Source organism: Periophthalmus magnuspinnatus, chromosome 20 (genome assembly GCF_009829125.3).
Source record: "Periophthalmus magnuspinnatus isolate fPerMag1 chromosome 20, fPerMag1.2.pri, whole genome shotgun sequence".
NCBI classification, from domain to species: Eukaryota; Metazoa; Chordata; class Actinopteri; order Gobiiformes; family Gobiidae; genus Periophthalmus; species Periophthalmus magnuspinnatus.
Genome location: NC_047145.1, coordinates 5148579 through 5171538, shown reverse-complemented (window position 1 = coordinate 5171538; position 22960 = coordinate 5148579). Strand labels below are relative to the sequence as shown.

The 22960-nt window shown below is 38.8% G+C and overlaps 3 protein-coding genes, 1 long non-coding RNA gene and 1 other non-coding gene across 5 annotated transcripts; 3 read left to right on the top strand and 2 right to left on the bottom strand.

Moving 5' to 3' along the window:
* Nucleotides 1–710: 710 nt before the first annotated feature.
* On the top strand, nt 711–7079 carry LOC117388271 (gamma-glutamyl hydrolase-like). The gene is made up of 9 exons (XM_033985782.2): nt 711–992; nt 2211–2325; nt 2405–2455; nt 2692–2776; nt 2864–3002; nt 4171–4277; nt 4917–5007; nt 6665–6799; nt 6866–7079. Exons 1-9 carry the CDS (start codon nt 902–904, stop codon nt 7000–7002), a joined length of 951 nt encoding a protein of 316 aa, XP_033841673.1. The 5' UTR covers nt 711–901; the 3' UTR covers nt 7003–7079.
* Nucleotides 7080–8902: 1823 nt separating this feature from the next.
* LOC129457237 (uncharacterized) lies at nt 8903–9410 on the bottom strand. The gene is made up of 3 exons (XR_008649151.1): nt 9329–9410; nt 9091–9134; nt 8903–9003 (listed from the first exon to the last, which is right to left on the bottom strand). It is a non-coding gene; the product is annotated as an uncharacterized LOC129457237 (long non-coding RNA).
* A 194-nt stretch (nt 9411–9604) lies between these two features.
* lrrc31 (leucine rich repeat containing 31) lies at nt 9605–18401 on the top strand. The gene is made up of 10 exons (XM_033986105.2): nt 9605–10010; nt 10998–11171; nt 11333–11473; nt 11907–12074; nt 13958–14122; nt 14506–14673; nt 15057–15224; nt 15685–15849; nt 16794–16949; nt 17720–18401. The coding sequence occupies exons 1-10, from the start codon at nt 9989–9991 to the stop codon at nt 18073–18075; spliced, it is 1683 nt and encodes a 560-aa protein (XP_033841996.2). The 5' UTR covers nt 9605–9988; the 3' UTR covers nt 18076–18401.
* trnai-aau (transfer RNA isoleucine (anticodon AAU)) lies at nt 10119–10192 on the top strand. The gene has a single exon. It is a non-coding gene; the product is annotated as a tRNA-Ile (tRNA).
* Nucleotides 18402–18628: 227 nt separating the features above from the next.
* Nucleotides 18629–22668, bottom strand: lrrc34 (leucine rich repeat containing 34). Its single transcript, XM_055230270.1, has 10 exons — nt 22574–22668; nt 22275–22387; nt 22140–22204; nt 21912–21998; nt 21705–21833; nt 21156–21251; nt 20698–20858; nt 20346–20504; nt 19694–19820; nt 18629–18844 (listed from the first exon to the last, which is right to left on the bottom strand). Exons 1-10 carry the CDS (start codon nt 22666–22668, stop codon nt 18629–18631), a joined length of 1248 nt encoding a protein of 415 aa, XP_055086245.1.
* Between the last annotated feature and the right edge of the window lie 292 nt (nt 22669–22960).

Here is a 22960-nt window from a genome sequence, read left to right as displayed (position 1 = left end):
ATTATTTATGTTTTGATTTGTTGTATTGTGATTTTAATGTTTTTCTTTTTTCTGTAAAGCACTTTGAATTACGTTATGTACAAACTGTGCTGTACAAATAAACTTGCCTTGCCATTTAATAGCCTCAATCATTTCTACTTTTGTCATTGAGTTTTCACAATTCTGTTGAAAAGTTGATCAATTGTTCTTATTTCTTATTCATTGGTTGATCTACATATGCTTTTATCAAATGCATACACATGGTTGTAGATTTCTTTATGGTTTGAAATACTTTGTTCATGTATTACGCTTCCAGTGAGTGTTGCCAGGTAGGCGGTTTTTAAAGAGCTGCTGCAGGTGAAACATATTGTCCGTATGAAGTCTATGGTTTGGCCAGAGGTATTTTCATGTAAAATGTATTGGTTTTATAACAATTCTATTGAAAGAATGACAAACCTTTATATGCAAAACCCTTCGTATTCTGTGGAGCTTCTGTTGTGCGTGAAAGAGAGGAGGGGCAGGTCAGTGTTACCCGAGGAGCTCTCATTTTAGAAATACAGTGGACAATCCAGCTGCGCCGTGTGTTCCGCGGGGTTGGGACGTTTTTTCACAGGCTGTTGTGCGGGTTGGGTCGCTTAAACCTGGCAATCCTGTTTCCTGCAGGCGGCGGGGGGCGTGGTCTCAGAGTTGTCAGGGAGCGTGACCTCAGAGTTGCCAGGGGGCGTGGTCTCAGATAAAGAGATAAAAAACAAAACAAAGTTACCTGTTAAATATCGGCTCAGTCTCGTAGAGTAAAAGTAGGTGGACCTATAGTGTCTGAAAACTACTCAGAGAAGTTCAGTTTCACTTCAATGTCGACGTAACAGACGGTGTGACGGTGCGCACGAGCCTCAGTCCCGTCACGAGGACAACACACAACAACATGCGCCCCCCGCTCCTCTGCCTCACTCTGCTCTGCTTTATCACTCTACAGACCCTCTCCACGACCACCGCCAATGACACACCGATTATAGGTAAGATTTAGACCATTTATTTTTTACTTACAGCTACAAAGTCCAGATAATGTTTATGTTTTATGTAACATGAAGCTTTCCCGGTGTGAGCAGAAGGACGAGTCATGATGAGGCTGCATAATGCTCATATGAGGCTGCATAATGCTTGTCTAAAATGTACTTTATGGATCACAAATAGACCTACTAAAATGACTAAAATTGATGTAATAAATCGCGTTGCACGAATAGCTTTCTGCATGTATGTTTCCTTTTGTAGAGTTCAGATAAAGCCTACTCTTATCAGTGAGCTGGTGTCTCATTTCACCTTGTTTGATTTTGCTCTATTTACATTACAAGTCACTCTCTCACTTATTTTTCAGGGATATCACATCTTTTACAGTACAAGTTCTATAATATCATTATAAAGGCTATTTTATTATTGATTATAACCTATGTAATCAACTTTATACTGGTGTCACCATAGTAACATTTTAGTTTTAGTATGGATTCCTTGTATTGGTAATGATGTTTTGACAACACTACTTTTATCTGCACTTGAAATCTTTATAGGACTCTGACATTGATTCACATTTTCAGTGTTTGTAGAGGTCTAAAGTACAGGTTAACAGTCATGATTATTATATTTAAAGAGCCCATATTATGCCATTCTCTAATCTACATTATTCATTATATGTTTCCTCATCGCAAACAGACCTGGAGTTGTGTTTTCTTTCATTCACACATGTTTAACACACAAATTCCGCATATTTAGGCTGCATATTTAGAGTTCTTCTTTCAAACAGAAAACACTGTTCCACCTTGTGATGTCATGTGGTGATACAGGAAGTGCTTCTCTGTGTTTAAACTCCATACATGCTCACTAGAATCATTTATATGATTTCAGCCCTGAAATTGCCAATCTCTACTGAACTAAAGGTAAAAGGCGTAAAAGGCGCTGTTAACTTGAAAAATACCACTTCATGACATCACAAGGTGGAACAGAGCATTTTGAGCTTTGAAGACGTAGACATACCAGTAATGAAGGGTTACTAAAACATGTATGAATGAAACAAAACACAGCTCCAGGTATGTTTTTGAGGAGGTAACAGCATTATAAAAGGGCTAAAAGCTTATCAGAGTCAGTTTTGCGTAATATAGGGACTTAAGTTGCTATTATTATTTCATTGTAATTCACTGAAGCCCTAATAACATGGCACTGTCTTGTCTTGGGTTTTACAGGCATCCTTTCCCAAGAGGTTAATCCACGTCACAGAACGCCCAACTCTGTGAGCTACATCGCTGCTTCATATGTCAAATATGTGGAGTCGGCCGGGGCAAGGGTCATTCCTGTCATGTGAGAACAGATTTGAACTATCACCCTCTCCATACGGTGCCCTGTAAATGTGTAACAGTTTTTACATTATATTTTTCAGGATGAACCAAACCGAAGAGGAGTACAAATCACTATTCAACTCTATTAATGGGTAAATGAATAACTACGTCTATAAGAATCAAATACATTTTAGATATTGTATGTAGGCAGTTACATTACATATCCTCCGACTTTTGTGTATCCATTAAGATGTTATTACTATGCTTGGAATGTCTCATAGTATGGCATTAAACTTATCTACTTTGCATTTACTCAGTGACAAGGATGTTTATTGCTACTTATTTGTTAAAAAATAAGTATATAAATAAGTTTAAATTTTTTTTTTAGGCTTCTTTTGCCCGGTGGAGGTGTTAGTATCGTCTCCTCCAGTTATGCCAGAGTTTCTAAGATATTTTACGACTTGGCTATTGAGGTAAAGACATGTTTCCTGTTTTCTCTGTTGTAGCACATAACATTGAATACAGCTTTGTTTTAAACTTATTGCATTGTGTCATTCCAGGCCTACAAAAAGGGAGACTACTTCCCGATTTGGGGCACTTGTCTTGGCTTTGAGCAACTGTCCTATCTGACTGCTCATGAAGTTCTACTGGTGAAGACAAATACGAGCCGCGTGTCCCTTCCACTAAACTTCACTAATGGTAATGTGAAGACGTGTGCAAAAATATGATTATAATAAATCTGGATCTGGAGGTATAAGGAACAGCGTGACTGTTGAACAGATATCCACACCTCAAACTCTGCCCCTGCAGCCAGTCTTTCGTGATGTCACCAACTACTTAAAAATGCAAAGGCCATTGAGGCAGTACAAAATTAGTTTTATGCATTTTTTACTAGAAAACTGCAAACTTGCGTAGTTTGCTTTGAAGTTGACAAAAAAATGACTAGGGGCATTAGATATCGCTATTAAAACACCACATACACAGTTGAGCAGTGGAAAAAGGTAATTTAGTGTTTAGTTCCTGCTCAAAGTTAATACATCCTCTTTTAAACGTGGAAGTGGTTTAACAGAGACTACTTCAGTTAAATATATTTGGTTTTTAAGAAATTATGATATTTGATGTGCCGTGCATCGATTAGTGTTGTTTCATGAGCCATGTATATGTATTGACTTGTGAGGGACCCTGTGTGTTCCAGCCCTTGTAAAAGTATTACAGGAGTATGCACAGTGTGACACTAACATACGCCATATGGATTAAAGTGAGTGGCATTAACTAACTGTCTAGTTTGACTAGTTTGATGTCCCACATATGCACCTCTTTACATACTTTGTTCTATTTGTCTTACTTGCTCCAAATAATATTGTATCAAATCAGTGGCGGTAGAAATAGTTTATGTAGTTTCAAAAGTTGCAAACAACAAAAATGCAAAAGCTGCAATTTTGCTCTCAAAGAAACAAAATACCCTGTCATCTTATTTTAAATCTGCTAATCCGATTGTTTGGACTTCGGAAAACCTGTTATGCTTGTCATTGTTTAGCAGTTCACGTCTCAGTTTTCAGTCCTGGTCTTGTCTAAAAAGTGCACTCCAAACTGATACTGATGTTTGAAATCTGCAAAATCTAATTTGAAAAGATTTTTTTCAACATAAACAATGAAGCAATGTCAATATAATGCATAACAAACAGTGCACATTAATTACAATATTCAATAAGTTATCATATGTGAAACAACATTCAACCTATAAGAGGCTTTAAAAGTCACTTTTTACAGCACAGAGTCAGTCAGTTCAGTGCCATAGATATATACTGTACATACTATACTATACATACACAATACTGATATTTAGTTTTCATTCTTTCTTTTATAGAAGCCAACGGGAGCCGCATGTTTAAGGATTTCCCAGTTGACGTAATGCAGGCACTGGCAAAAGAGAACCTGACAGAAAACTCACACCGGTGGAGTATATCAATGGAGGTAAATGCGATTGTAATTGCAGATAAAGTGATAATATTAAAGGAGATGCCACAATGACACAGAAACAACTCCGAGAAGGTGTAATGTTGTTTCTTTATAGTTCTCACATATAGTTCTTCTGCTACTATTTGTATTACTGTAACTCTTGAAAATGCACCATGGCAGAGAATCAAATGTCAAGAATAGTGTGAGGCAGTTGGTTTCACATGATTCTTAGTAACAATGTGCCTGATTAGACACAAAAAGGTGTCAACATCAGTAGCTTTTCCAAAAGTTTTTACCTGAGAAAATACTATGCAAAATGAATAGATTATATTTTAGAGCCTCATTGTTTTTCTTAATTAGTAGCTTTAACTATACAATTAATGATGTAAAGAGCATTTATCTGGTAAATTGGGTACAGGCCCTTTAATAATCTTATGGTATACTTCAAGTTAAAGGGCATCTGGTTTAAACCTAATCATTATTCATATCAAATCATATTACTCTCAAATGTTGATCTCTTTTTAAGACATAAACCCAGAGGAACAATCCAGTTTGGCCTAGTTGAATTACAAAAAACCAAACAAAAAACCTGTATAGTGCTTTAAAATACATATTTGCGTAACCTTTATTATAACGTTAATTTTTTGTGTGCAGGCTTACAACACTAATGATAACCTGAAGAAGTTTTACAAAGTGCTCTCTACAAACACTGATGGAAAAATAGAGTTTATTTCCACATGGGAAGGTAAAGAAAACTTTGAACTTTTTCTTTGAATCAATAGGGCAGTGGTCCCCAACCACCGGGCCGGGGACCGCTACCGGGCCGCACAAAAACAGTAAATAGTTTATCAGCGACTGCATCTTCTCTTTTTCGCCCGTCCCTCATGACGCGCTAATAAGCTTGTCCGTAGTGTTGTGAGATGTGTGTCTAGCTCCTATGTGCTTTAGTTCAGTGTGGTGCGTGAGCGTGAGTGAGAGGTGATGTGTGCGTGCATGTGGCACATGATGTGGTTCAACCCGCGGAGAAGCGGGTGTGAGAGTCTATATTTGCACTTGGAAAAAGACAGTTTGTGAGTTAGTTAGAGCAGAAGTGATGCGTTATTACAGTGCAGTACAGATAATAAAGCCACCAACTCCTGAACAACAGACTGGGGTGGTCTTTGAGCTCGCACCAAACTCGAAACAACGAGGTTAAGAACAGGGAGTTAAACCCCGGAGGAAGAGTGACCCTTCGGCCCTGGAGAAGACGGATCTCCCGTGTCTCCCGACCACGTTCAAGGGACCGAAGCAGGTTTAACAGTAGATATATAATGAAAATGCACATAGGAAATCGCCACAGAAATCTATTTGATGTAGTGGCAAGTTTATTATATCTGTGATAGATCTGCTCTTGTCTCCACGATGACGTATCACGTTTAACGCATCAGAAACATCGCCCAAAAGTAGAGCCACAAGAGAGTGAAAATGAGCCAAAACAAATGTCTTTGGAGAGCTTTTTAACAAAGGGGAAAAGGCCAACTGAGGAACCAGAAGAGGAGCCTACAACCTGCAAGAAAAAGAAAGCTAAATTTAACAGACAACACCAGGAGTCCTACTTAAAATATGGGTTTGTTGCTACAGGTGACTCTCACGCGCAGAGTCCGCTCTGCGTAATATGTGGGAAAAGCAAATGAGGCAATGAAATCTTCACAACTGCTTTGGCACATGGAGACTAAACACCTGGGATTAAAAGATAAGATTTAGAGTTTTTTTTTAAAGAAACAAACGTGAACAAGAAGGAAAGCAGAAACAAGTGCAGGGCTCCCTCTGATGCAGCGGTTTGGTGAGTTGTATTTTTTATGCACTTAACTTATTTTTGCCATATTTATCTGCCATGCGTAGAAGGCCGGTCCGTGAAAATAAAACCTACATTGTTCAGGTCCGTGGTGCAAAAAAGGTTGGGGACCACTGCAATAGGGGATATCAGATATATTTAATGTTAAAAATATGCTTTAATTATTGCCTGGAATATTCAACAGTATGGCACCATAAACATGTCTAGCTTTGATTTATTCAGTTCGAGGATATTTGGCACCTCCATGGCAACGGCAAAGTTGTATCCTATTTTGTGGAAAATTACAGTTCAAATAACATCTCTGGAGAACAGGTGGTTTTGGATCCTCTACAGTGCCTTTAACTCTGGCAATTTTAGGCCACTCAGTTTTCAGATATGTTGCTTTTTGTAAGTTGTCATAAAACTGAAATGAATATATTTCTATGTTCTATTTTTATTTTTTACCTGTATCATAAGTATTACCATCTAGTTTAGTTTTGATATACAAGTATTGATTAGTATTTAGGTATCAATCCTACTTTGTTCTTAATTTTGAAGTTGATAATTTACTCAGTCTTTTTTTTTTCAGCATACGATTACCCGATTTATGGCGTTCAGTGGCATCCAGAGAAGAACCCGTTTGAATGGACCAGACCACATTATGCCCACTCCTCCAATGCAGTCAAAGCATCTTTTTACTTTGCTAACTTCTTTGTCAATGAAGGTACACTATAGCAACTCTATATATACACCAATTTATTTGCAACCATCTTACATTTTTTCTTTGCAGCCAGGAAAAACTTGCACTCATTTGAAAGTGAAGAAGCAGCGAGAAAGTTACTAATCTATCATCACTGTCCCACCTACACTGGGGACAAGAGATCATTTGAACAAATATACTTTTTCAAGGACGTCAACTTTTATTAAAAATGTATCTTCAACTTGCTTATGTTAAGGGACTAGTTGATTTTTAGCTTGTTTTATGACAATAAATTTTGTTTCTATACTGCACAGTTCAATTTCCTTTTAACAAGGATTCACTCCCATAGAACTAAACTTGTTCCATTCAAAAAAGGTTAAATAAGAGCTTTAACCAGTTGACAAGTTCCAAAACCAAATTTTTGAAAAGCTATTAGTGTGGTCTTTACCACTGAAAATCACATTGTATGGTCCAAATGTGTCATGCAGCATTGAAACTGGATGAGTATCAAGCATGTATACATGGTCTTATAGCATAAAGGATAAGATTTAATAGCACGAGTTTAGTAAAACCCGAGCAAGTAAATTACTGGCTTGGGTACCTTGTTACTACCTACATTGGTAAATTACAAAACAAGATTAGTAAAATGCTTTTATTTTGTAAAAGCAACAAACATGTTCCCCCATATAGTTTCAGCTCAAAAGCCAGCTTGCTGATTGGCACGATGGCTTGACATGTGTGGCCTAAAGGACAGGTACACTGGCACTTGAACCTGCCAGGTGCAATTTTTTGAAACAAATTAAAACACATTTAAGCATTGTTTAATTAATTTTAATGGATTAGCGACTTTAGGAAAACTTGGGAACCCACTGCCCTTCTTCCCGAGACCATTCAAATAGAGGCTGCTTTCGTCTCTGGAAAAGATGAGGCCCAGTCATTGAACCGTCTTGTTCCTCTGGAGGTGGAGGATAGTTTTGGAACATATGGGGATATCTGGGCACATACGGCGGTGCAAAGTGTGGATTATCTGGAAAGTCAAACAGTGGTGAACCCAAACCTTGAGAGTTTGAGTTTTGTGGCAATTTCGGGACTTGCACTTTCGCATAGTTGTCAAATCCCCCCACCTGATTTTTCAATGGCGGCTGCACAAAAACATTAGCTGGTAGAGGGGCAGGCCTTTTGTTATATGGCAACACAGTGGGTTTGGATAATGGTCGCATGGGTATTTTCTGCAATAAGTAGTTTGGCTGTTTAATTGCAGTAGGGTCAACTGGACGCTTTGGTTGATCCACATTTAAACGGTAACTTGGTATTTGAACCCAGTAAGCAGGGAATTGTCCATGAGGCCTTGATGGAAGTTGGGCTGGTTTTGCTTGGGGCAAGATTTGAGATGAGCCCAACTGAGTTTGAGTGTTTGTTGGCACCCTCCATGACTTGTAAACAGGATAAAAAAGGCGATTCTGGGTCTTCACATGGTTAAATGGCGGAGGCACGGTGACTGGGCCTGGTAGCTTCATCTGCGGCTGTTAAAACATACAATGCATCTGAACAATTACTAAATACAAAACACTAGCATTCTGCAGGCATGTTTTCTTGAATTATTTGCAGAAATCCTATTACTTATTTTCTTTGCACATTGGCAATGCATTAATTGTAAAATACAGAATTAAGCCACTGACATTTGGAGAGAAAAAAATCCACTACAACTTGAAAAATGACCTGGGAACACTTGGGATGGATGTTTTTCCATGCCGAGTAACATACAAAGCATTCCTGCCTCAATTAGTCAATAGTGTATATAGAGTATGAAATCTGCCTGTAGATAGATGCATTACTTTGCCTGGAATGTTCCACACTAGGGCATTAAACTTATCCTGAGACAGACAACACCATCAGGTCAAGTTACACATTAGTTTTGTGGAGAGGCAAACCTGATTACAGGAAGAATGAATGTTTTTCAAAGATTTTGAACAATATAAATGGCTAAATGGTTTGTCATACTGTGGAATTCCAGACAACACAATCTGGAGACAAGCAGATTACAGCCCTTTCACTAGAAAAGTTAGAGTACCTTTAAAATATTTATAGCATCCATTTTATTTTTGCTATAGCCTTTGGTGTACTTGCCTGATCTTCCACCAGTGCAGGAGGCCAAGACTTCCTTTGTAACAGTATCCCTGGTTTGGGAAAATTAGGTCTGGGGAGGCCTTCAAATCCAACATATCCTGCTAATGGATTACAAAAGGATCATCCAGTCAAGGCATATCTTAAAATGGGAGAAGGAAAAATAAACACTGCCTGTTAAACGTACTTACCATTTGCCCAGTGTGCTGCGACAACAATTAAACAGAACATCCAACTAGATAAGATGAGATGAAAATAAATTTTTTGAATTCCAATGAAACAAAATTACCCCTAATCCAAGCATTTCCAAAGTCACACTAAGACTACAACCAATTTTCATTACACATGCATCTTTTCCAAACACACATGTCCTATACTAAAATATTACAAACTCTATGTAAGAATTATGAGGAACCCAATTGCCCTTACGTTGTAAAAACCTCCATTGTGTGAAGTCCAAGCATCAAACTGGAGCCACTGCTGTCAAAGAACTAGAGTAAAAACAAACGGCGAGGGACCTGCAGAGTCAGCACTTTTTAAATCGACCAGGACACAGTCAATCAGCCGCCCAGGTGAGCAGCTCAACAGGTGACACTGATGAAGCCTGCGCGCATGGTTGAAGAGGGAGGAGCATACTGGTCTCTATAAATAAAGACAATAATGATACTGACGTTTATAATAAAGTGAACGTGAACGTGGGTCTAATTTCGTTCTATGGGTTTAAAATGTAATGTATTTCCACTTACTTCTCTTGTAATAATTGTTTTGTGGGCGTGGCTTCTCTTCCGGGATGATCCACTTGACGCGCACGGGACAGGTGAAGGAGCAGAGTCCGGCCTGCGCTAGTTTTGAACCCGGGTCTCTGCAGCGGACTAGAGGCACGTGACGGCTGCGGAGAGGTCCAGACTAGTGATTTTTGACGTGATTTGGCGTGACCATTCAGACGAACTGCTTATAACTTTCAAACAAAACGAAAGTAGTTTCAACTAAAGGCATCGTAGCGCAGATTCACCAGGTCATCGAACTTTCTTCAGTCGGTTTAAATACTGATTCCTAAGCATCTATTATTGCCTCTCCTGGTGTCCTCAGATGGAGTCCACAGGAGCCACGGGTGAGTGACGCTTGTTCCTTTACGGCGCAGTCTCTTTCACTGCACTTTGCATAGGTTATGGGGTATTTCTCCTTTCTCCTGTCTTACTTGTGAGTGAACTTGCCGCACGGCCGGTTAGCTCAGTTGATTAGAGCGTGGTGCTAATAACGCCAAGGTCGCGGGTTCGATCCCCGTACGGGCCAAATCTTTTTGACATTTGTGAGTCGTGCTACACAAACGCAATTACTTAAGAATGTACAGTATATCTATTTTCAACCAGTGTGCCAGGGAACACTAGGGTCCCTTGAGGAATTTCCAGGTGCGCTGAGCAAACTTCTCAACAAAAAAACATAAAAACCAAATCCTGAAATTGGTGTCATTTCATAAAGTTTTAGTGGATGATGTACTGAAGCAGCTCTATACCAACAAAAGTGGGCAACGAATAAAAAAGGTTGCAAAACACTGGTATAGGGTTTACACACTGGTGACGCATTTCCTTGTAGTTGTTATAAATAGGCCTACTAAAATTGTAATGTATTTGAACAGGCCAAACAAAGGTAACCCACAGATATCTAAATTGAAATCTGCTAACAATCATTTCCAAAACGTTCTCTAAACTTTTGGCATATGTAATGTACAGTGTTGGGAAGTAACTGATTACACGTACCAAAAATACATATTCACAATTCACATTTTGAGTAAGTGTATTCTGGTACAGTGAGGCCTAATCTTTCATTTAATAGTATTCAGAATCCAGTTACTTTTCTAAAATCAAAGGAATACATGTAAATTTAGGCTTCGAAGTATGCATAATCAGTGAGAAAAACAGAAAACTCTTCTCTTCTGGTGCGTGCAGGTTAGATTTTTAACTCCCAAATCAGTGATAGGAAATGCAGAATAAACAGTGAAACAATCATAAACCAGTTTTTAATCCTGTCATGTTTTTACTCTATAATTTAAATGCGAATCAGCTTTCATGTGCCTATTGCTATGTGTATATTGGGACAGGGGTGCAGCGGTCGCGGGACAGTGCCAGTGTGAGGCGCTCTCCTCTAGATCTCATCATGAACCAGATCCGGAGGAAGCGCTCGGACCGCAGGCCTCTGGGGAGGCTCCTGTCCTGGGCCTCCGACCGAACCGTGATGCGAGCGGACGAGACCGACGGGAGGGTACAGAGCCCAGGTCAGCTCAGGATACTGCCATGATGATAATAATGCATTTGTTTATATAGCACTTTTTGGACACTCAGAAACACTTTATATTGCATTCTTTATGTAACCATACCTTGTGTATCTTTTGTTGAGTGTACAGCATATTTCTTCACCTATTCTTAAATCCATCAGCTGTTCCAGAGACTGATGAGGAGCATGGTGTTGGATGGGGCCGAGTTCGTGCTTTTCTTCACAAAATGGGCTCAGAAACACAAAAAGGGAAGATCAACCTCTCCCACTGCGACCTGACCGCTACAGACCTCCTCGAACTCGGTAAAACATGTGGACTTTAATTGTCCTGAATATTTAGTACTACTCTGAAACAGCTCTCTAAACTCTAAATCTAAATCTCTCAAAAATTTAAATCTAAGCGGTGTTAACTTTCCACATGTCTGAGCTGTAACTTAGCCCGGTGGCATCACTTGCTTGTCTCCATGGAGAAAGATACATTTAATGCCATATGGAACATTTTAGACAAAGCATCTCTATGAAAACAATCTGGTTGTGGAACCCCAACTGAAGTTACATTGTGCACCTTTAAAGCTTAGGGTATGTTTACACTTGGCTCCTAGTTTGAACTCAGTCTAGTTGTGATCTACCCTTGAATTGGTCCTGTTCTAGTCCTGGTTAATTCTGGTTTTGGATATGGTGTCTCACTGTTGAAGAGGGAGCACAAACTGAACAGGACATGTCTCTTTCCACACAGGGACACTGCTGCCCTATGTCCCACTGTTGGAAGACTTGGATTTGTCCTGGAATGAGCTGATTGGTGGAAGTCTGCACGCTCTCACTTCCCACTTAAACCACATGACCTGTCTGTCTGCTCTGAAACTCAGCGGCTGCCGACTCAACCACCAAGACATCACAGCACTAGGTAAGATTTTGTTTGGTCTTTGTAGTCCTGTTTGAGTCCTTTTATATTTTATTACTGGTTACTAGGGGAATCACACTCTTCAGCCTTCCCGGTAAGGTCTATTCCAGGGTACTGGAGAGGAGAATCCGACCGATAGTCAAACCTCGGATTCAGGAGGAGCAGTGTGGTTTTCGTCTTGGTCGTGGAACACTGGACCAGCTCTATACTCTCCATCGGGTCCTCGAGGGCTCATGGGAGTTTGCCCAACCCCAGTCCACATGTGTTTTGTGGATTTGGAGAAGGCATTCGACCGTGTCCCTCGTGGTGTCCTTTGGGGGGTGCTCCGGGAGTATGGGGTCCGGGGCCCTTTGCTAAGGGCTGTCCGGTCCCTGTATGACCGGAGCAGGAGCTGTGTTCGCATTGCCGGCAGTAAGTCAGACCTGTTCCCGGTGCATGTTGGACTCTGCCAGGGCTGCCCTTTGTCACCGGTTCTGTTCATTATATTTATGGACAGAATTTCTAGGCGCAGCCAGGGGCCGGAGGGGGTCTGGTTCGGGAACCACAGGATTTCATCTCTGCTATTTGCGAATGATGTTGTCCTGATGGCATCATCGAGCCAGGACCTGCAGCAGGTACTGGGGCGGTTTGCAGCCGATTGTGAAGCGGCTGGGATGAGAATCAGCTCCTCCAAATCCGAGGCCATGGTTCTCGACCGGAAAAAGGTGGTTTGCCCTCTCCGGGTGGGTGGTGAGTCTCTGCCCCAAGTGGAGGAGTTCAAGTATCTTGGGGTCTTGTTCACGAGTGAGGGAAGGATGGAGCGTGAGATTGACAGGCGGATCGGTGCAGCGTCTGCAGTGATGCGGTCCGTGTATCGGTCCGTTGTGGTAAAGAAGGAGCTGAAGGCGAGAGCTGAAGGCGAAGCTCTCGATTTACCGGTCAATCTACGTTCCTACCCTCACCTATGGTCATGAGCTCTGGGTAATGACCGAAAGGACAAGATCGCGGATACAAGCGGCCGAAATGGGTTTCCTCCGCAGAGTGGCTGGGCGCACCCTTAGGGATAGGGTGAGGAGCTCAGTCACACGGGAGGAGCTCGGAGTAGAGCCGCTGCTCCTACACGTTGAGAGGAGCCAGCTGAGGTGGCTCGGGCATCTGCTCAGGATGCCTCCTGGACACCTCCCTAGGGAGGTGTTCTGGGCATGTCCCACCGGGAGGAGGCCCCGGGGAAGACCCAGGACACGCTGGAGGGACTATGTCTCTCAGCTGGCCTGGGAACGCCTTGGGATCCCACCGGAGGAGCTGGAGGACATGTCTGGGGTGAGGGAAGTTTGGGAGTCCCTGCTTAGACTGCTGCCCCCGCGACCCAGCCCCGGATAAGCGGAAGAAAATGGATGGATGGATACTGGTTACTTGTTTTCAGAAGTTTTAACCATGCTCAGTAGTGTGATGTGCAGCTATCCACAAGGAGGGGCCGACAGCATGTGGCTCTTTGTTGTGATGATGTTTACCGTGATGTCAACTCCCATTGAACACCACAGTTTTCTAATGTGGAAATCAGCAGACTTGTTTCTTTTACTAAGTCGTTATAGATGAATATTGGAATTTAAAATGTGCAAATTATCCATAGCGATCCACAGGTGTTATAGATTTTAACTATAGAGCAGACATAAGCAATAGGTCTTCTTTAATAGTTTAGACCTCAGTCATAAAATGTTGTAATTCATCCATTCAGCATTACTGGAGAGTTGGATTATTAATCTAGTGGTCCAGGTAGTTTGTTGGTTAACCTTTGAAGGTGTTAAACTTTTTAATTGTTTCATTCATTCACATGTTTGTTTTTTTCTGAATAAAAATAAGCAGTATTTCTACAAATCTGTTTTAAAATGTTTGTCTATGTTTCGTAGGTGATGCTCTGAGCTGCTTGCCTTCACTTGAGGTGCTGGATTTGTCCTGGAATGGAGCACTTGGTGGTGGTGGGTTGCAAGGCCTTGTAGGTAAACTGCAGCCTTCTTTGACAGAGCTCCATCTGGTGGCATGTGAACTCACTGCAGAGGATGGCACTTCACTGGGTATGACCTCACCTCTTCCACTACAGCCTCGTGAACCTATGGAAACAAAATGAATTAGACATATAATATATATTTTTTTTTTTTCAAGTTTGTTAACAATACACTGATAGACGTGTAATCTATGGAGTTTATACACTTTTTTTTTTGTTATTTTATACCATTAGTTACCATTTGATTTAATGTATTATGTTAAGTCATTTTGTGTGTATCTCTGTATCTCTGTGTCTGAATAAGTCAGTACAATTTGCTGTCTGTCCAAGATGTGGAGACACTGGTGTGGTTGTCTTTTTAAACATAAATTTTATTGTTTGCATTGTCACTGCCTTTGCCTGTTTTAAAAATGGACCATGAATTGAATTAATCCATTATTCTGCTTACATTAGGAGGGATACTGTCTTCCCTGTCCTGCCTGTCTGTTCTGGACCTCTCCTGCAACCCACACTTCACTGATGGAGTCAAAGAATTGTGCTCCACTCTGTCCAAAACCACTTCACTCAGGACACTCAGACTTCAGGGAGTGGGACTGGTCCCCCACAACCTACAGACTCTGGGTACTATATTTTTATTACATATGGATATGCTTCGGTTTCAATGCAGTTGAACATAAAGGGACTGCTTTAGAATTTAGGTCTATTGCCACAACTGCCAAACTGGAATCCTTGGAACCTGTATTACTTTAAAGGGAAAAAAATAATAGAATAGTAAAAATTCAGGTTGTAGGCTTTGTTTTACATTTTTATGTATTATCAATACATTTTATACAATGTTCTCTTCTGCCAGATGGCAGATAGAAGTTAATGCTAAGGTTAAAGGCGGGGTATGTAAGGTTAAGGTTATTTTGAATCTCATTTTATGGAGGTTTACTGCAATAAAGCTGGATTAAATAAGTAAATAAAAATAAATGGTTATAAAGTTCCTTGTTGCTGTTGAGCAGGTGAATCTCTTCAGTTCGTGCCCTCGCTGCGTCTCTTGGACCTGTCCTCAAACAAAGGTGTGTCTGGACACCTGTCACTTCTCTCCTCTCACCTGTCCCACCTGTCTCTGCTGGAGACTATCGACCTCCACCTGAGCCAACTGACGTCCTCCGACATACAAGCTCTGGGTACGATTTTCAAATTTGATCCTTCAGTTTTATTTTAAATTAAACTAGCTTGCCAAAGACATACACTACCATTCAAAAGTTTGGACACACCCTCTCACTCAATTTTTCTTCTTTTTACTGCTTTCTACATTTTATTTAGATATAGAAATATATCAAAAATATATAAAAATACATGAAAAAGTTTTAAAAACTTTTCAACGAAGTAAAGGGTGGATACTTTGAGGATTTGAATATACTATATATATATATATATATATATATATATATATATAATAAAAATTGTATTAAGTTATTTCACTTTTTTTCTCATAATAATTCCATAGATCTCGCTTCATATATTTAATGTCTTCTGTATGTATATAAAATGTATTAAAAGTGAAGAAAAAACATTAAATGAGAGGATGTGTCCAAACGTTTGACTAGAAGTGTAAATGAAGTAATTTTTGTTTCCTGTCTCCAGTTCAGGTGCTGCCCTCTCTGATTTCTTTAACAGAGCTGAATATTTCATCCAATCAGGAGGCAGGAGACACTGTACATGCACTGATCCCTGCTCTTCCTCTCACTCACATGAAGAGCCTCCCCCTGAACAACTGTGATCTAAGCCTTGAATCATACACTGCTCTGGGTATGTTAGGTTTAACTTAACAAATTTTTATCATACAAGTTTGTCATTTTGATAAAAAGAACTGAATAAATTAATTTGTGGAGTAAAAACTTCACATAACCTTGTGTTCAAAAATATACATGGATGCTGAGGTTAGAGCTGCCAGGAAACAGGTGACCCATAGGAAGACCAGAGAAGATTAAGTTGATGTGAAAGCTGCAGAGGAGAGGGAAGGAGTTTAGAATAAACCCTGTGTTTTTTGTCTATTGAGTATGTTTTTGAAAAAACATTCCCTTTAAAATGTATATCTTGAAATTATTAACAGTTTAAAATCAAAATTATAATTTCATTATAGAGACAAATGCAGACGTCAGCCTCTACTTTGACACTTTTAGATAGACTCACTCATTCATTCCGACCTTCATTTCATAACGTGATGAATTTGAACCCATCACTGTTCACTCACTGTACACTGTGAAAAAGTAGGTTGGCCATTGCTCTGTCAGAAGAGAACAACACTGTATAAAATGTATTTAAAAGGTACTACTTGATAGACTGCCTGAATATCTCACGTGTTTGTTGAATTTTGACTGGGAACTTTTAATACAAGGTCTCATTATTGTCTATGTCTAAAAACTGGCCGCACTAGACTAGAAATGGAAAAAAAAGCTTTTGGTTATTTTGCTTCCCAAAAATAGAATACATTTCAAGGACATGCAAAACTGGATACATTGGCTCCACTAATGCACTTTAATAATCTAGTATTAAACATAATCACACCTGCTCCTGTTTTTAATGTTTTAAACGGACCTATGCAGTTATTTATGTTTATTTGTTTTTGTTTGTATTGCTGTGTATTTTAAGAGGGCGCTCAGGAAGAAGAGAGTTTGGTGCTCTCATGGAGCTCTCCCTGTATAAATAAAGATAAGTAAAATTTTGTGAGTATTTTTTGAATATTTTTCCAGTCGTGGCTGTGCCGTACCTTCGTTGTGTGGACGTCTCTTGGTGTAAAGTGGTTGGGGGCAGATTGTCGTTGCTTCTTGATGCTCTTCAACCTTCAGTCCTGCAGGAGCTGAGACTGAGCAGCTGTGAACTCACCACACAGGACATCCAACATCTGGGTAACCAAACACAAAACCAGTAACAACTTTACACACTGAAAATTAGCCTGTCCTTGGATTTTATTGTGATGAATGAACAAATAATTAGGACCACTGACATAACAATTAACAATTCAAAACACATTATTGTATCTTTTTGAATAGTGAAGTGAAGTCCTCAAAATCTCACAACTTCCCTGTATTGTTGATTAATTCATACTTCCACACTGAGAACAAAAACTGATTCTCCCTGGTGATTACAGTTTCTTTTTAATATACAGTATTAAAAGAAAATACTAAAGATTTATGTTGATTTATGATTAGAGCCTGCACAGTAAGATCCAGTGGTGGGACATAACGAGGTAGAAATAGTAAAGTACTGTACAAATGTTAGGTATTTGTTCTGTACTTACGGTAAATAAATTTTAAAGTGGACACTTTTTACTTTATGTTCACTACATTTGAGAGTAGGTATCTGTACTTTCTTCTCTACTACAATTTTGAACAGGACTGAAAAGTGAAAGTATTTTTATTATTGTTTCAGACCTATTGAAAAGGTTGAGGGTTTATTTTTAACACATTCATAATTTGAGCAAACAAAAATATACAAATAAAAACAGCTACAAAAACTATTGATTTAATTATGTTAAAGAAAATTCAGCACAAATCTTTATCAAAATCACTACATTTGACCTCAAAATATGCGTGAAATACTTAGTTTGCGTTACTTTACTTTTTTTTTATTTGCACAATTTTCATACATTTCAGTTTCTTTTCTTTGCTGTCCTTAGCCTCTGCATGTCGTGGGGGATTTCTCTCCTGTCTGCGAGTTCTGGATCTCTCCTACAATGGCTCTGTTGGGTCTAATGGCTGGTCCAGTTTGCTCACCTCTGGAGGACTGGGTTTACTGGAAGAACTCGATCTTAGCCTGCGACCTTTCACCTCTGCCCCCTGCTCTGATTGGCTGCCCGCTTTGCTCCGCGCTCTTCCTCGTTTGGCAGCTCTGAAAAGACTGGGACTACAAAGATGGACGATTGACGGCAAAGAAAAACTACAACTAGATCATAATTTGAAGAAGAGAAGTGTCTTGTTAGAGATGGACACAGAGGAGACCAATCAGGACAAAGAGATTCAACCTGAGGAGTAAAAACCTAATGCAGGAATCAAGTATATATAAAAACAAGAGTACTACCAATTAAAGCAACACTGTGTAACTTTTTATCCAAGTAATGCACTGAAGTATGGTTTTAAAGTTTTATTTCCATGGCCTCCTCCAGAATGTTGCAGAGTGTTGCTTTAAACTTCTTTTCTCAATCAAATACTGTAATATTGTTGCACTGTGACAAAACATGGACTTACAAGTTAAACATTGATGTGGAAGGTGATGAAAAACAAGCATACAATTAATTGCACATTGATGTTATTCTTGAGAAAATATGATTTATTTTTGTTTTTCAGTAAAAAGACATTGAGAAAAAAAGTGTACTAGTGCAGTAAATTACTCGCGTGAAACTACAATCTGCGATGTCTCCACTAGAGGATGCTACGCAAAACAGACAATGAGGAACATTACTTAGCCTGATTAATCTGATTAATCTTGCATTTTATAAAAGCACACCATATAAAAAAAATTAAGACAATACCAGGATTGTCAAACACAATCTTGCATAGGCGCTGGCTTTATTATGTTGGGACACATCTTACACAAAGAACCTTATTCCTTTTGGAGAGGTCCTGTTTGTGGACTCCTCTTGCCTGGTAAATGTTGTGGTGCTGGAGTTGTTTTTAGGTTCATAAAATTGTCTTCTCAAAGTCTGAGAAACATGAGAGAGATAAACATGACCATCCACTTCATAAGCTCTGACATCTATGTGGCCCGGGTCAAGACGACCGCTGTCTATCAGGTTTTTGAAAGCCTGGAAAAGGAATGTATTTAATTAAAAATACCAAAGATTATGTGTTCACTGCAAACAACAAAATTGAGGTAAAAGCAAAGAGCATTGACCCAACTTGCATATAGCCTGCACTCTTACTGTTTTAAAAAAAATACTACAATCACACCTGAACCTGTTATTCTCATTCTTAATTTATGGACAGATTCGTGAGCCATCATGGTCAATGTTTTTGTAATTATGATTTAAGAAGCATTACAACTGTTATCAGTAAAACCAATATACATTATATAAGTTTACCTCATATCTAGGGTAGTGTAGTCATGATACTAAAATTTTTAACTGGATTTCGATACTATGGAACAGACGTGATACTCAATACCATTTCCAGTACCACATTGATAAGAAAAAAAAACACTATTTAGACAAAAGAATGCAATTTTCAACATTAAACAATAGTAGTTTCTTTTTTATTACTATATGGCTTTATAGCTGTGTAATCCCTCAGTCGTCCCAAGTGTGGGCATTTACTAGTCTATGTGTCTTATACTTGTTCTGATTCAGGAAAGGTTCATTTTTGTTCCTGTGAATGTGTGTTTTTAGTATTAATACTTGCTTAAATGAGTATCTAGTTTTGATACTAGTTTTAGTATCCACTCGTATCTGATTTTCAACACTTTAACAGTCTTAATCTGGGGACACAAATAGGTAATTTTCATTAAATGTAGAAAAAAATACATTCCTTTTTAAAGTACCAAGTAACCCAGGTCTGATGTATTAATTGTGTGGCCCTCAAGGTGCTGCTCACAACCCTTCCCCTATGATTCATAATTATTGGTCTGGACTAAAGGATAAAGTAGATGTGTGGATTACCAGGCAGACAAGCTCCTCAAAGTGGTTGCCCCAGATGTAAAGGTGAGTTAAAGTGGAGTTCTGACCCACAGTTTTAGCCAGAGAGAGTAAACCTTCAGTGCGGATGCTGTTACTGCAAAGAGACAGCCTGGAACACAGAAGACATAGTATAGAATAGTAATATAAGTCATATATTTGCACTAAACATTCAATGTAGGTGATCAATGGGTATCAAACTTTTCCAATCAACTTCAATCCCAGATTACATTCAGTGCATTCATTCCAGTGAAATGTAGCTAATATGATAATTAATAAATACAAATTGCATTGTCCAGGGGCAGATAAAGAACTTACGCTTACACTAAACCAAAATGTTGGATTTAAATTGTAACAAACCAGTACATGACTAAAAACATTTAACTGGTTTTAATAACATGCATGAACCAGAACAAATTTCCCTACAGGGACAGTGTATGTTAACCATAATTATTACAGTAATCTGCCAATAGTTTGGGCTGCGACAATAACCATACAAACAACCCAAAAGCCTCACACTGAAACAAAATTGGCTATAATATTTATTTTACGTGGGAAAACAGTTTAATTCTAGCTTAGTAACTCAAAAAATAAAAATAATATGGCAGTATCAGTACCATAATGAAGACAAACTTACTCTCTGAGGGAACAGTTTGGAGATGCTAAAGCCTGACTTAATAACACAGCACCCTCATCTTGGATCTGATTGGACGAGAGATCAAGCACCTCCAGAGTGGAATTCTCCTTCATCAATACGTCGACCAATGGCTGCACATCATCCCGAGTCACACGGTTACTAAAGACAGAAGAGGAGAGAGGAGAGATTATAAGATGTAAAAATGAAACCAAAACATGCAAACATGTAGACATGTAGATCTCCCAAAAAGGTAAATAAGGGATTTTTTAATTAAATGAAAAACTAGATTTTTTTGTTCAGTGTAATTACTTCTTCCAGGGACAATAAATATGGTATAAAATGTATTTCTCACCTGTGCAGATCGAGGTATTTCAGGGTGTAGTTGAAGAGAAGTCCTTTGCTCAGCCTCTCTATTCCACACGTCATTATTCCCATGGTCCCTAAATGCAGCTCCAAAAGGCTCTGGTTCACAGCCAGCATATGAGCAAAGTGCACAGTCCAGTGCCATTCCTCCTGAAAGTGAAAGGTGAGGTAAAAAAAAAATTGAATACAACAGACTACTACTTTATAATAATTATATCTTAATATATAGCCTTAATAAAGCATGATCTGATTCAGGCTTGATAGCTACTTAATACCCAAATATAACCGTAACTCCTGACCCCTAGTTATTAAGCCTGAATCATTCTTAATAAACTATTTACTAATTATGAAAAAGTCTTTGTTCATGCTGTATTTGGCTATTAAAAGTAAAGTTATTATAGTGTTAAACAAAACACAAAATGAATAGGTTAAAATATGTTTTTTTACCTCAGATCCAAAAGTGTGACACCGACTGATATCAAGACAGCGCAGTGTCTGGTTGGTTGTCAAAGCGATGGCAAAAGCAATGACACTCTCAGTTTTCTGAAACAAACCACAACAGCGATTTTAATAAAAGAAAACAAACAAAAAAATCTGTACTTTTCAGATATGGCCACAGCGGTAACGTTGGATCTTATCATAAATTGATAGGGGTCGGTTCCACCACATGGCTTCAAGTCCTTTCAACTGACAGCAACTACATATTTAGAGTTAAATAATAACACAATTTTCTGAAGATATCGTGAAAAAATCATTTTAATATGTTATTTATACTTACAGAAAAGACAGTTTCATGTGGATAGGCCCAGTGATTACAGAGATATTAACCAAAAAACTGCAAATTCCACCACTGACCTGTCTCCAGCTGAGTTTAAACTATAGGGATTTTACTATGTTGTGATGTCACATTAAGACACTTGGGGATTTATTCTTGTACATACTGTATATGAAAATGTACAAACTGTTACGTACTCTACATATGTAAGTCATATTTACCAGGTCACAGTTGGCCATGCGCAGTACTCGCAGAGTGTTGTTAAGCTGTAGGAGACTGGCCAAACTCATTCCTCCTGTATTTTTCACTTTATTCCCTGATAGAGTGAGGGACAGTAGTGTTCTATTTGACTGAAATGTGGGAATATGCTTTAATACAGTGTATACATTTAAAAAAAAGTATCAATATTGTGTGTTAAAAATATATACCTGCAGGCTCTGGGAAAGGATTTCTGCCCCCTGATCCTCAAAGTCATTGAAAGTGAGATCCAGAGAATGCAATGATGAGTTTTCCTCCTGTCGCAACAGGAAACAGACAAAAATAAACAAAAATAATAATAAATGTGTCAAAACAAAGTTAAAAATGCAACTGAAATCTACATCTACAATTGAGGATTATAAGTTTAATTCAATAATGTAACTGCAGCTGTATGTTACCTGAAGGAGCTCAGCCAAGTGTTTTATGCCCTCATCTGTAATACAGTTGTAACTCAGATCTAGAGCTGAAAAGGAATTTAAGAATGTATAAATTAAATTACTAAATAAAACCTTAATTTTCTTCATATTTTACACCTGTCACACCCTTGATATTTAGCAGACACTTTGAGAGCACTAGAGCATCTTGGTCATCAAGTCTTTCAACAGGTTTTACTCTGTTGTTTCCTGCAAGTTTAAAAACATATTCCCTGTAAAAAAAAAAAAAAAAAAAAAAAAAAAAAAAAAAAAAGGTGAAATTATTTCAGGGTTCATTGTGCAGGGACAAGCAAATCACTGGGGACAATAACTACAACGCGGCGGTGATAATACAAAACTGAAGCAAGTTATAGTGAAAGTATTGAATAAAAGCGCTGTTAACTGCTCACGTTACTTACTCTGTCGACGGTGTTTTCTCCAAAATATCCGAAACGTGATATTTGGGTGTTATTCTATTGTCTGTGCAAAAGGTGAGATATAATTCAGCTAGCATTTTACCAACTCACTGTAGTGTCCTAGGAGAAAGTTTGGGTTGCCATAGCGACGCGTTAGAGAACGTCGCAGGGTAGCTTTTGATGACAAAATGTTAAAAACAAAATTTCAGGTTAACATTTTCATCTTTTTCAGTTTTTGATTACATCTACATCTCTATCTAGCCTTTATGCTGTAATGTTTTTCTGTCTTGTTTAATAAACCAATATTTTCAAAGTTTAGATTTTGTTTTGGTTGCTATGGGTGACGTGCATGCGTAAAGCGTAAAGCGTAAACGTGCGTGCTGCATACTG